The 14,448-nt window shown below is 37.5% G+C and overlaps 1 protein-coding gene across 14 annotated transcripts; it reads left to right on the forward strand.

Annotated features, from left to right (window-relative positions):
- The first annotated feature begins 713 nt into the window (after nucleotides 1-713).
- Nucleotides 714-13,748, forward strand: LOC306870289 (cellular tumor antigen p53). 14 transcript variants are annotated; one of them, XM_079417465.1, is made up of 12 exons: nucleotides 714-889; nucleotides 1,579-1,647; nucleotides 1,864-1,909; nucleotides 1,998-2,171; nucleotides 3,975-4,013; nucleotides 4,703-4,886; nucleotides 4,999-5,111; nucleotides 5,221-5,330; nucleotides 5,424-5,563; nucleotides 5,676-5,773; nucleotides 6,010-6,113; nucleotides 13,113-13,748. In XM_079417465.1, exons 5-12 carry the CDS (start codon nucleotides 4,011-4,013, stop codon nucleotides 13,204-13,206), a joined length of 846 nt encoding a protein of 281 aa, XP_079273591.1. In that variant the 5' UTR covers nucleotides 714-889; nucleotides 1,579-1,647; nucleotides 1,864-1,909; nucleotides 1,998-2,171; nucleotides 3,975-4,010; the 3' UTR covers nucleotides 13,207-13,748. The 14 variants fall into 14 exon arrangements, with proteins under 14 accessions (XP_079273591.1, XP_079273596.1, XP_079273598.1 ...); XM_079417470.1 differs by lacking the exon at nucleotides 3,975-4,013 and having other exon boundaries at nucleotides 721-889; nucleotides 1,995-2,171; XM_079417472.1 differs by lacking the exon at nucleotides 3,975-4,013 and having other exon boundaries at nucleotides 721-889; nucleotides 1,995-2,171; nucleotides 4,703-4,880.
- Nucleotides 13,749-14,448: the final 700 nt, after the last annotated feature.

Consider the following 14,448-nt stretch of genomic DNA (forward strand, 5'->3'; position numbering starts at 1 on the left):
GTCTGAGTGATGAATCGATCATGAAAGGCCTCATCTTCTATCATGCAAGTGATGTGGGGACTCAACTGACTGGTCAGAGGTTTCATGCATGATTGTATAACTCACGGGTAGCAATCACAGAAATTCTGTGTCTGAATTGCGAGAGCAGTTATTTTGGTAGGGCTCTGGAGCTCATTATTTGGTGACAATTCTGCAGACACACACAACATATGTCTGCAAAAATTAGTGACTCTCGGTTTATGCCTCTGTAAGATTTATATAGTTTTGAATTTATGCTTACCATACCATATCCTGGAGATGAGCTCATGAGTTTTAAAAAAAAAGAAAAATGTCATTCTGTCTCTGTATTATTACTCTCTAACTTCTTTCTTTGCGCATCGATAGGTACGCATGCAAAATACGTCATGTAGGCCAATATTATATATCGAAACAATTAGAATAAAAAATATTTTGTGTTAGGAACGCTCTCCCGCGACAAAATGCATCGCTCTGGACTGGATATTTCAAACAGCTTCCTCATTGTGCAGATTTCGCTCCTTTTGTAATAGCGTGTCAGGTTTTCGGTAACATATTAGATCTATTTAAAATTCAAACAAAAATGCGAACGAAATGTTAAGTCGTCTATTAAAAATCATTAATTTTGTGCCCTTTTTTTTTTGTTTTTTTTCCTTTCTCGGTTTCAAGTCAGTCAGGTGACGCTGACGTCAGCAGACTCCTCCTGTAGGGGAATCCCCTCAAACTCCGCGCGTGGCTTTAGCTTTGGGTTTGTAAGAAGCTCATTTTTATGTTGTTGTTTTGGCCCTTGGGTGAGTCGCTCGGAACTCATCACCGCAAGAGTAACGTGAAAACCGTTTGGGGAGAGGAGGTCGGAGGAGTAAATTATCGCAAGGTAACAGACAATTGTGCTGATTCGTAAATATATATATTTTTTTAAACATTGTTTGATTCGAAACTATTTCGTGCATTAAAGTCGGGATTTAGAGTACAATATTACTTTATGCATGCAGATATTGTTATTCTAACGAGTTGACGTCAATGCGATAAAAACTGATATTAAAAATTTTGAATAAAACTAATGAATTAACAAGAGCGGAAACTCAGAGGCCCAACGGCGCTTTAAACGTTATCGAAATGTCACAGTCGTGAAGCAGGCTAGCTTGTTAGCTAGCAGTCGAAAATGTATAAATAAAATATGTTTGTAATGTAACACGTTAACTTATTGTGTCTTTTAAAGAAATCTTTCTTTGACGTCTGAATGTTTTTTCTTCACGGCATCTACAAATATGCGATAAGCTTGTAAAAACATATTAGCAAGTTAGCTAAGCGGTATTTTCGAAACTTGGCTCATAGAAAGAACGCGTATATGAATGTTTCCATTTAGCTGTCACTTGATTTAAAACGGCCCTTAAAACTTTTCGCGATACTATTTACAAAAATGATTTTGGTTGTTTAATTTGAAAGTTAGCGCGCTTCGTAAAGAGGCTGAACCGTTTGAAAAATATCGAGCGAGTTGGTGTATTTTCATCATATTTTCCTTCAGGTGCTGAGCTGACTGAAAGTTTTGTGTTATATTTGTAGTTTTGCGAATCTAAAACAAGCCATGGCAGAAAGTCAAGAATTTGCTGACCTGTGGGAGAGAAACCTCATGTAAGTTTGCAACAGAGATCCGGAGTTGGTCATATCTTCAGTTTTATATAAGTGCAGGCAATATTATGTCAGGTTTCTGTAATAAGTTTTGGGTTATTTTTGGTTGGTCAAGATCTCTTGAACTTGTCATTGTGCATCAGTACTCTGTGTATATTGTGTGTGCTTTATTGGTTTCATGCTAAATTAATTCTCTATCTCTCTCCCAATTTGTCTCAGTTCCACTCAAGAAGCTGGCACTCGCTGGGAATTGTTCAATGATGAGGTATTTTTAAAAAGCATGTATATCCACACATACCCTCCCTCTGGTATTCATACTTGTTTTTCAGTGCTGTACTCTTGTGTTTCAGCAGTATCTTCCGAGCTCCTTCGATCCAGATATCTTCGACAATGTGCTGACTGACCAGCCTCAGCCGTCCACCTCCCCTCTGACCGCCTCTGTTCCTGTTGCCACTGATTATCCTGGGGAACATGGCTTCAAACTGGGGTTCCCACAATCTGGCACTGCCAAATCTGTGACCTGCACTGTAAGTTAAAAATACACACATACATCCATGCATACAGTACTCAACTTGCGTAAAATAAGGAATGGTTTTATATAAGGGGGAAAGGGAAGTGGTGTGTGGTCAAGTATGGGGACCCATACTCAGAATTTGTGCTCTCCATTTAACCCATTGGTGCCTTGCTCAAGGGTCTCACCTCAGTCGTGCTATTGAGGGTGGAGAGAGTGTTGGTTATTCACTCCCCCCACCTACAATCCCTGCCGGACCTGAGACTTGAACCCACAACCTTCGGGTTACAAGTCCGACTCTATCCATTAGGCCACGACTGCCCCATAAGTGTACTCCATTATTGTACTACCCCATTAGTGTACTCGATCACCAATATAATTCCTCTAATCTCATATTACTATATACTAGCATCCTAAATAAATGAAAAATCAGTTTGGTAGTTTCATATTATTGCTATTGGCTTTTATTTACATATTCTGTTTGGAAGTAAAATGGTTTCTAGAGAGTGTAGATAAGTGTTAGTGGTAATATCTAGTTAAAAGTTAGTGACAGTTGGTAGTGAACTAACATTATTATGTAGTAGTTAAAATATGTACATAGATGCACTTGTACCTGAGGTCATGTAGAAAATCAAATTGTCATTCTGGTGAGCGCTGAATCGGAATGTAGCCAGGATACTGCGAGATGTCATTCATTCTCCATCACCTCCTTCGTTCCGGTCCTTAATAATACTTCAGAATTCCCATCTTTTGTGTATTCGCTACTCAGGTGTAGGAGCTGTTGTGGTCATTCAGCTTGTCTAGCTAACATCTGAAAATAAGAAATTGAATTTGGCAGTTTCTTATTGCATTGCGTGAAGGAGACATGAATGGGCATGTTCTCATGTGTAGCGCCAAAAACTTCTCTGGTATCATTGGGGTTAAAAAAAAAAAAAAAAAAAAGTGTGGCCCCACCGCCTCCCACCCCTCACCAAATTTGTTTTTCTCTTTAGTCTGTTGTGCTTCTGTGTTTCAGACCTTTCAAATCCAAATTTTTCTAGCAAGACTATTAAGTTTATTAGATATGATGCCATATATATATTTTAGTTTGGAGAGGTTGCAGAAAGAATGGCTGTGTGACTGGCTTACATTTACACTTAGGCATATTTAGTAGATGCTTTTATCCAGAGCGACTTACAGTAGAGAAAAATAATTCAGTCATTGTGTACAATGGCAGGCTTATTAGAAAGCTACATTTGGAAAAAAGCTATAGCTTCTGTAGCTTGGCTGTGTATTTGAGTAAATATAGTTTAAAACACACTATTGTGACTGTCCAGTATGTAGAAAGAGGTCTTGCTCTAAGATGGCTGCATGGCAGAAGATATGACTGCATTTGTTGTCAGTCAAAGAAGCTTTCACCTACTTCTCAGAGTACACTACCATTTACATTAGTAATGAGTCATACGTCTAGCTTTGTCTGTCTCTGTTGTTTTTAGCTGTTTAACATTATTAAATCTGACAGTACTTGTATTTTATTTAGTCCTGTAATCAGTGAAATCTCCATGTTAATTTTAGTTTTTGCTTTTTGCCTTTTTTTTTTTTGAGCAGCAGTGTTTTATTAATAAGCCATATCTATGGAGTTTGAACATGTCTGAACTTGTCCTCATTGAGCAGTGGGGGAGGGGAGTGTCAGGTTCTACAGGCTGTCTACAAGACAGGGCAGGGAGGTTTGGCATCCCAAAATGTTCAGTCTAACCATTGGAGGGAGAGGTGCATCCTGTAAAACAGAGTAGAATTTTAGGCTGTTATAGTGCAAGATAGTCAAACTGGTGTGTTTCAGATCCTGTGAGAAACTACATGACTGCACATTGTCTGGATGGTAAGAGGACAATACAATTTCAAAAGCTCAAATTTGAATGTGATACATTATATAATTTCTATAATATTTTAAAACCGATCAGTTTACTAATAAATGTTTTAACTTAATTTTTTTTTTTCAAGATCTGTAAGCTTTTGTAGTAAAGACTTTTGACACTTACAAATCTTTCTGTGCTTCTGTTTAATGTACTAGGTTAGATAAAACATTTGTTTTATTATAATTTTCATTGTATGTATTTTTTCTGCAATAAGAAACTCGTATTAAGTGTTAATTTATAATATTTATAACATGTTAAATACATATTTTCAAAATTAGCATGTTTATTGTTACTGTGAATGTGCTTCACCTGTAGTGGTGGTGTTTTAAAGGAGATTAATTTATTTGTTATTGTTAGCACACTGTCAGTCCATTAAAACCTCTCTTCAAGACGTCCACTTTAATGCACCAAAATTCTAGTTAAAGTAGCTGATCTTACTGATCAACTAGTAGTCAGTTGTTGGACTGCTAGTTAGTCATCTTAACCCATCCCTAATATCAGTCAGCATTGTCAGTAACATAAATGTTGCGAATGTTCTGTTGACTTGTGTGATTTACTGCTAATACTAATTTCTGTGATGCATTAATATTTTTTTCAACGTGTGACTTGTTTATATGAACCAAAAGCGCCTTTTCTTTCTCTCTGATTTCAGTACTCATCTGATCTGAATAAACTGTTTTGCCAATTGGCGAAAACTTGTCCAGTTCAGATGGTGGTGGACGCTGCCCCTCCCCAGGGCTCGGTGATCAGAGCCACAGCCATCTATAAGAAGTCCGAACACGTGGCTGAGGTGGTCCGTCGATGTCCCCACCATGAGAGAACCCCAGATGGTGATGGTATAGATGCGCTGTTTCTCATCCAATCTTACACCATTATACAGGAAAACACTAGCTATACTGGTACAAGTTCCACTAAAAGCAATTAAAAGCCTCTTTACTCCCTCCTCAGGATTGGCTCCTGCGGCTCACTTGATCCGAGTGGAAGGAAACTCACGTGCTCTTTACAGGGAGGATGATGTCAACTCGAGGCACAGTGTGGTGGTTCCCTACGAAGTTCCTCAAGTCAGTCTCAGTACTTTGATCTATATCATTTAAATCATTTAATTGCAAATGTATTAATGTTTGTCTGTTGCAAGTTGTAAATCACTTTTTCCTGTGCTTTTTTTTGCAGCTGGGAGCGGAGTTTACAACGGTGTTGTACAATTTTATGTGCAACAGCAGTTGCATGGGTGGGATGAATCGCCGACCCATCCTCACAATCATCAGTCTGGAGACTCATGAGTGAGTCGTCCATCTTTGATTCCTCTGTTAGTGATTTGTATTCCAATCTGGATACCAAGGGTCATCAAATCTGGTTTTATTCTTGTCTTGCAGCGGTCAGTTGCTGGGCCGCAGGTCTTTCGAGGTACGTGTGTGCGCGTGCCCAGGCAGAGACAGAAAAACTGAAGAGAGCAACTTCAGGAAAGACCAGGAGACCAAAACATTGGACAAGATCCCCTCTGCTAATAAACGTAGTAAGTTTTCATGTGTGTGAGTGTATGAAATAAATTAAATTAGATTCCACACTGCTGAATAAAATTACTAATTTCTTTAAAATGTCATAGTAATGTGAATCTGATCTGACAGGTTTGACGAAAGACTCAACTTCATCTGTGCCTCGACCTGAGGGCAGTAAAAAGGCCAAACTGAGCGGGAGCAGTGATGAAGAGATTTATACGCTGCAGGTGATCATGCACCTTCCTGTGTCTTTTTTTTTTTTAATCATGCTCCTGTGATTTTCATGGAAATGGTAGTTGGTTTGATTGAGGGGTAAATTCCACTGTATGAAAGGTGCTAGTGTAGTAATCTAGCTTGTGCTTTCTAAATGGTATTGTGTACTGCAAATATGGTTGGCTAAGACCTTTAACAAAGTGTAGTTTGTGTTTGCATGACTTTTAAGATTAGCCTTCTCTTCATGCAGGTGAGGGGTAAAGAGAGATATGAGATGTTGAAGAAGATTAACGACAGTTTGGAATTGAGCGACGTGGTGCCTCCATCTGAAATGGACAGATACCGCCAAAAATTGTAAGTGGTGATATGCCACAACTACACCCTGCACAAAGGTCTTTTTTAGGGCTGTCACTAATAATTATTTGGTAACCGCGTGATCGGTGGATTATTCTGAGAATAATTTGAGTAATCGGATAATTTTTTGTAGTAATAGAAATAGACCTAATCTGATTTAAAATGCATATATAATCTGATTTAAAATACATATATAATAGCAATGAGGCAATAATAATTGGTTCAAATAAAATATCAAAAGTAATCATTTGCTTTTATTGAACACAAGTATTAAAATACATAGACTAATGTAATACAACAATATAATCATAACTTATGTACATTGTTTTATTTCAAATGCCTGCAGAGGGTGCCTATTTTTAATACTTTACGGCAGTGGTCGGCAACAGGCCCCGCAGCCAGATTTTGATAGCGGCTGGTTCTGAAATAGATCTGTCATGACTGCAACAGTTAGCCTACTCACAACCAGAGTATGCTATGCGAGTGGAGCGGTGTGATTTTGAATGGAGCGAGGAGCGGATTTTTTAAAAGTAAGAGCAACGTGGTTTTCACTCACTTCAAGAGCGCTCCATCACGAGTACAATTCATGCCAATGACCTGGCCGTAATATAACTGCATATTTAGCAAGAATTAACAAGTTTTAAATATTTAGCTAGCTTGATGGAGAAGGATCACTGAAATCAGAAAGAATGTGAATGACGGCAATGGACATGAGCGGGAAGTTATAGTTCTCAAGGAATTTTTATTCCTTCTAGATACTGAATATTTTGACCTGAAAGCATGATTTAAACAACACTTATTCACACACAATCGCTCTCTCAATAATGCATTCAAACAAATGTAATCTTTCATCTGTATCCGATTTCGAATGAGCATAAATCTGTAAGAAATGCATCGATCTTTCCTTCACTTTTAAATAGCCTAGTTTGAAAAAGCACCATGCGCATTTTTCTTTCACTTTTAAATTTGCGGCAGTTCCATATCAAGCAGTTGTTTGTTTTTAGTTTTCCCTCTTTCCCTCACTTTCCTTTGCCTAAATAGCTTATAAAAGCATTGTGCGCATTTTACTTTTAAATTCAGCAGTAATTCGGCATCAATTGCTTGAATTCAAGCAACAACAAAATACAACGTAGAACATAGAACTTTTATTAACAAAATGAATAAAAGTACACCATGCCATGCCTAATAAAAATAATTTACACAAAGTTTAAGTAGGTATACAAAACTAAAAATCAGTAAAGAATGAGGAACAAATAATTATGAGAATGTTTATTAGCAAAACGAATAAGAATACCTTGATGCAAAATAATGAAAATTTTTTTTTAATAAAAATCAGCAAATACTGTGGAACCAAATAAATGAGAAACGAATGTTTAAAAATCCACTATCACGTAGATTAATGGCAGAAATCAACAGGCTTTTCAAAATCCAAAATATTTTTAAAACGGGTGCTTTCACATTTTGTTTTGAAACTCTTCCACCATTTTCTTGTCTCTTTCACCTCACTCTTCTTGTTAGTCAGCTCAACTCACTCTCCTCAAGTGATAAATGAAATCTGATCTGTGATGCACGACTTTTGTTTCGTTCGGTGCGCTGCATTGAGCTGCCACATTCAGTTTTAATTGTAGTGTCCTCTAACTGAACTAAATGAATTTTATTACTATAAAAAAATCTAAACGACGGTGTGGGACGGTGCCGCGGTGGGCAAGTGATGTAACCGGTGTTGCAGCTTAAGACCGGTATCACCGCCAACACCGTCTATCACAGCAAGCCTAAAAAGTACAACAATAATAAAACCGTATGCTACAAACTAACTTATATAATGTAATTAACATAAACGAATAAGACGAGGCATGGCATAGGCTACACCAGAACGTTTAGCAAACACAGGAATCAAATAAAGAACATTTTAAAGAGAGCCTCCATAGCGTAACGTGAGATAAACAGCAAAGACAAAACCAAGATGTTCACCTTCTCTGGTTTAAGCAGCAGTCTTTTATTTTACTTTCACTTGAAAACCAAATCCTCCATCCCGTCCACCATCCTTTCCTCAGTATTCGCGTCATTTTTGCCTCTGGTGCTGACGCGGCGAGTATAAACCAGGCTCTGCTCCCAAAGAGCACTCATTGAAAGTGCCTCTCTCACTCTCTTCACATGTTTAGAAATCGTACTCCTGCTGCACTGTGCGGCGGCTCTGCAGCGCGCACTTTATGCATGGAGCAGAGCATACGTTTTGGAGCAGCACAGACCATGCACTGGCACAAATCTTGAACAAGAAAGTGCAACAGAGTGCAAGAAGCAAGTGCCCATCTCATAGTCCAAATCACTGAAATCAAAGTTCAGTATTATAGTGTAAGAATGACAACATATCCACGTGTTCGAGTCTACTAATAATAACATTTTAATCAAACACTTTTTAAAGGAGTATTTACCAGAAATATTATTTACCAGAATTTATTTAGGTGAAAATTGTAAATGTGCAGTATTTCTGAGATAGAAAAAAATAATAAAAAAATACTTTAATATAAAATCAATTAATTGGAGATGCTTTTGATTATTAAAATTGAATGGAACAATTTAAATAGAATCCAGAAAATAATGGAAAACAGAATTTGGTACAGATAAAACTGTAAAACTCAATTAAAGTATCAAAAGCAAGAAATCATATGGTTTTATTGAACAAAACTGTTCAAATGCGTAATGTATTATAGAGCTAATGTAGATTACGCATTACAACAAAGGCCTACAGGGGGCGCCAACGGCCTGACGATTGTTTTTACACATTACTGTGCGATCTAATCCTTGTTTAATATTGACCAAAGACCATTTAATTCAAATGACCACTTAATCTTTAATATTTGGCCATTTCTTTAGGACAGAAATGCTATAGCACTGTAATTAAATGAATATGTGGACATCAAAACGTTTAAACTCAGAGTGAGGGTTTGAGCTTTGATTTTGAAACCGCAATGTATTCTCCAGTGTTTGCGTAGGTTTATAAATTATTTACCTTACATTTACCTGATGAAATGGCGCATGTTGCGTTCCCAGATGAACGTTATAATAAACCCAAACTCACGACAACATGCAGAGATGGAGTTTGAGACGCTCCACACATGCAAATGATAACAGTTTCTGTGAAACTACTGTGAACGGAGCCGCTGTGAGATGCACGTACTTAAACTACACGCATGGAAAGAAGTAAAACGCATACTGTATTAAAACTGCATCACACATAATTATTTAATTCAATCATAGCGTTTGTGAATTCACAATTATGTTTAATTGTGATTTTTAAATGGGTTTAATATATCATGCAGCCTTGGAAAACAGTCTAATAATGTGTTTAATGGATTCTCGTCCGTGAAATGCACCACTTCCGGTATTTTGTCGGTTAGTCGACGCAAGCAAAAAAGTCGATGATTTTTAACAATCGACGAATCGCGACAGCCCTAGTATTCTCCTTTGTTGGCATAGGTTTATAAATGATTTACCTTATAAATCTGATAGAATGGTGCACATTGTTCACAGATGAACATTCAGCATATGCAAAGATTGAGACAGTCCATGCATGAAAATGATAATTGTTTGTGAGGAGCAGCACTTCCTGTGAACGGAGCCGCTCCGAGATGCCCGTAACGCATACAAATAAACCACATCTTAAACCCACAGGGCATATATTTAATTGAATCGTTGCCTTTGTGAATTCACAATAGCACTATGCTTTATGATTTTAAATGGTCTTGGTTTTAGGGCTGTGCGATTTGGGGAAAATATGTAATTGCGATTTAGTTTTTTTGGACATTGCGATTTTTAACTTTGCAAATTTCAAGCTTCAGCTCAATATTGTCAATAATGTACAGCGCAGTATGAGTATCGTTACCTGCTGAAAAAAAACTACAATAGAAACCATCACAGAAATTCTTGTAGTTTCCATAAAAACCAATACAAAATTCCTTTTTGTTTTCGGCATTATTCCAATAGGAATTACTGTTGTTCTATTGGTTGCCATCTGCTAGATTACATACCACCAATAGAATGCATCAAATACCAGTAGACACCATTATAGTTTACATTAAAACCAATACAATTCCCATTATAACCCTTAAACCCTTTAAATTTTCTATTGTGTTTTGGGGGGGGTTCTGCAGGGAAAATTATAATGCTATTACTACTTTTACAGAATTACTGAATTTCACAGGAAAGATTTGTTTATTTTTTTATATATAAATAAAGAACTGTATTTCGTTAGTCAATTATTAAAGTATTACATGTTACACAGGCTGATTTATTCATTTTTAAGTATTTGGGATTTCAAGAACAAGTGGGAAATGTGCTGAGTGTTTCATTTCATCCCTGTGAAATTGGTAAGCAGTTAGGCTTAATTTACATTCGTTTTAAACGCGGAGCCAGGCGCGAGTTAACACAGGGTTGCGCGTGTTCGTCAGGCCTCGTCCACATTGCCAGATGCGCTCGTGAGAGACTTGCGGAGCAGAACCGGGCGCGAGACCGTGAGTATAAAAGAGCATTATGAGACAGGCTGCGTGTGTGTGGCAAGTGTAAACGGCTCGTCGGGGAGACGCGGAGTGAGTATAAGAAGCATTCAGAGACACGGGCTGTGTGCGGGGTCTTCTGAATTAGCGAGCATGCATTATAAACTTATTTCAAATTAATCTGTTGGGGAGATAAGATGTGTAAGATAACGTTCATGTAGCCTACTAATAAAAACATCTAAAAATGTATCTTATTTTCTCCAGTACTGAAAGCAGAACCGATAATGGAGCTCTTGATATGCGTTGTGACGCAGCTCTTGCAAATTACCTTTTTTGTTCGTTGCTTGAAGTTACATACATTTTTCTTTAGTTTTAATTTGCCTAACTTTCGATCTGACCCTTTTTAAATGGTGGGCGTTTACGCAGTTGGCTAGAGCAGTGCTGATCGGGGAGAACGGAGGTGCGCTCACTCTATTGGTTGGTAAGACCGCCACTCAAGGCTGGCAGTCATGCATATGCTCTGGAACAGAGTAATATCGCGTCCACATCGCAGGCATAAATTTCAATTTATCGCACGACCCTAGTCTTGGTATTTAATGCAGCCTTAGAAGATGGTCTAATAATACTTTTCATTGGTTCTCGTCCTTGGAATGCGCCATTTCTGGTATTTTGCCAGTTAATCAACACGGGAAAACTTCAGTTATTTTATTTTTATTTAATTGAGTACTCAAATTTAATTGAATCGTGACAGCCCTACAGTAATTACACAATCACTGTCAACAGAGCTCATTCGACACCTATCTATATATATATATATATATATATATATATATCTCTCCATACACGTCCTTTTCAAAAAATTAGCATATTGTGATAAAGTTCATTATTTTCTGTAATGTACTGATAAACATTAGACTTTCATATATTTTAGATTCATTACAACACAACTGAAGTAGTTCAAGCCTTTTATTGTTTTAATATTTATGATTTTGGCATACAGCTCATGAAAACCCAAAATTCCTATCTCAAAAAATTAGCATATCATGAAAAGGTTCTCTAAACGAGCTATTAACCTAATCATCTGAATCAACTAATTAACTCTAAACACCTGCAAAAGATTCCTGAGGCTTTTAAAAACTCCCAGCCTGGTTCATTACTCAAAACCGCAATCATGGGTAAGACTGCCGACCTGACTGCTGTCCAGAAGGCCATCATTGACACCCTCAAGCAAGAGGGTAAGACACAGAAAGAAATTTCTGAACGAATAGGCTGTTCCCAGAGTGCTGTATCAAGGCACCTCAGTGGGAAGTCTGTGGGAAGGAAAAAGTGTGGCAGAAAACGCAGCACAACGAGAAGAGGTGACCGGACCCTGAGGAAGATTGTGGAGAAGGACCGATTCCAGACCTTGGGGGACCTGCGGAAGCAGTGGACTGAGTCTGGAGTAGAAACATCCAGAGCCACCGTGTACAGGCGTGTGCAGGAAATGGGCTACAGGTGCCGCATTCCCCAGGTCAAGCCACTTTTGAACCAGAAACAGCGGCAGAAGCGCCTGACCTGGGCTACAGAGAAGCAGCACTGGACTGTTGCTCAGTGGTCCAAAGTACTTTTTTCGGATGAAAGCAAATTTTGCATGTCATTCGGAAATCAAGGTGCCAGAGTCTGGAGGAAGACTGGGGAGAGGGAAATGCCAAAATGCCTGAAGTCCAGTGTCAAGTACCCACAGTCAGTGATGCTGGTGTTGGTCCACTGTGTTTTATCAAGGGCAGGGTCAATGCAGCTAGCTATCAGGAGATTTTGGAGCACTTCATGCTTCCATCTGCTGAAAAGCTTTATGGAGATGAAGATTTCATTTTTCAGCACGACCTGGCACCTGCTCACAGTGCCAAAACCACTGGTAAATGGTTTACTGACCATGGTATTACTGTGCTCAATTGGCCTGCCAACTCTCCTGACCTGAACCCCATAGAGAATCTGTGGGATATTGTGAAGAGAAAGTTGAGAGACGCAAGACCCAACACTCTGGATGAGCTTAAGGCCGCTATCGAAGCATCCTGGGCCTCCATAACACCTCAGCAGTGCCACAGGCTGATTGCCTCCATGCCTCCATTTAAAAGGATTCCCGACCAAGTATTGAGTGCATAACTGAACATAATTATTTGAAGGTTGACTTTTTTTGTATTAAAAACACTTTTCTTTTATTGGTCGGATGAAATATGCTAATTTTTTGAGATGGGAATTTTGGGTTTTCATGAGCTGTATGCCAAAATCATCAATATTAAAACAATAAAAGGCTTGAACTACTTCAGTTGTGTTGTAATGAATCTAAAATATATGAAAGTCTAATGTTTATCAGTACATTACAGAAAATAATGAACTTTATCACAATATGCTAATTTTTTTAAAAGGACCTGTATTATACACTCTAATCTTTAATTTCATGTATTAATTTTCTTTATATAATTTATAACTCTTTTTTTTTTTTTTTTTTTTTTTTTTTTTTATATAGACTCACTAAGGGCAAGAAGAAGGATGGCCAAACACCTGAGCCCAAAAGAGGCAAGAAACTAATGGTTAAAGATGAAAAAAGCGACTCGGATTAGGATGGCGGGATGCTGACTGCCTTTGTTTGAACAAAACAGTTTGTCATAGGAAGCATTTGGTGAATTGCAGAATTGTTGTCTTGTTCACTCGTCTGGGACCTTTGTAAGTCAGCTGATTCAGAAGTGGTCTGTATGAATGAGGCTAGTAATGGCCGGGTGCTGTAGGTGTGTAGTGCTTTATCAGCACTGGAGGGGTAATGCTGACCCATCATTTTGCAGACCTGATAAATGAATGTCCAGCAATGAGATGTGTGTGGGATTATTCCTGTTGTAGATCAGTGCAGGTCACTTTCCTCCCAACACATACGTAAGGTTGTAGAATTGTCACTGACTTACTGGATGACCACTTTGTTGAAAATATATTAATGCCAGTATTTTGTATTTTTTTTTTTTTTTTTTTTTGTAAGAAAAGATTATTACTGATTAGCTAAAAACCATCATAAATGGTTACACACACATGTATATATACACGCATGCATTTATTTGTAGCTGGGGAAGTTTTTTTATTTTTTAGAAAGTTTTTTTTTAAATACATTCTTTTAAAAAAATAACAATTTGTGTCTTGATTTCTTTTCTGGTTCCAGCATTAATGCACCGTTACATTTTAACAGCATTATGGCACAGTAAAGTTTTTACAGTTTTAAATGATGAAGATAAGCTAAACGAAATTGCATCCATCTACACTGAAAATATTAAGTTTTTTTTTAAGGTAAGTAGTTGCAAACAATTTATTTTAGGTACTTTTAAATAAATTTAGTTAAAAGTTAAACTAAATTATTAAAATGACTAAATTATTACTAAAATAAATTGATTGCAAACACTTACTTTAAAAAAAAAAAAAAAAAAACTTTTAATTTTTTTTTTCCGTGCAAGATTCATCAAATGATTACATTTTTTATGTAAATATTTATACATTGTTCTGTGTGTTACAACTATCAATTTGGAGCTTGTAGACAATCACAGTGTGCTTGTATAGTATTTTTATGATTCACTTGAGGTGTTTCCTGCTATAACTGATACGCGATTTCCTGATCAATTCCCTGCTGGGAGTAGTAAGAAACGGTCAGATAAGATAGAAATTGATTTTAATGACCCACCCCCCACCTGGCGCCGGCCCTGTTGTATTGGTGATTCGTTAACCTTTTTAAACAAGTCTCTGAGTGATTAATAAATAATAACCAGTTATCAGAACCTGAATAAAACCTTGTTTCGAGCTCCAAGTGGTCCGAACTCTGCTGAGGC

The sequence above is a fragment of the Barbus barbus genome (genome assembly GCF_936440315.1).
Source record: "Barbus barbus genome assembly, chromosome: 5".
Lineage (NCBI taxonomy): Eukaryota > Metazoa > Chordata > Actinopteri > Cypriniformes > Cyprinidae > Barbus > Barbus barbus.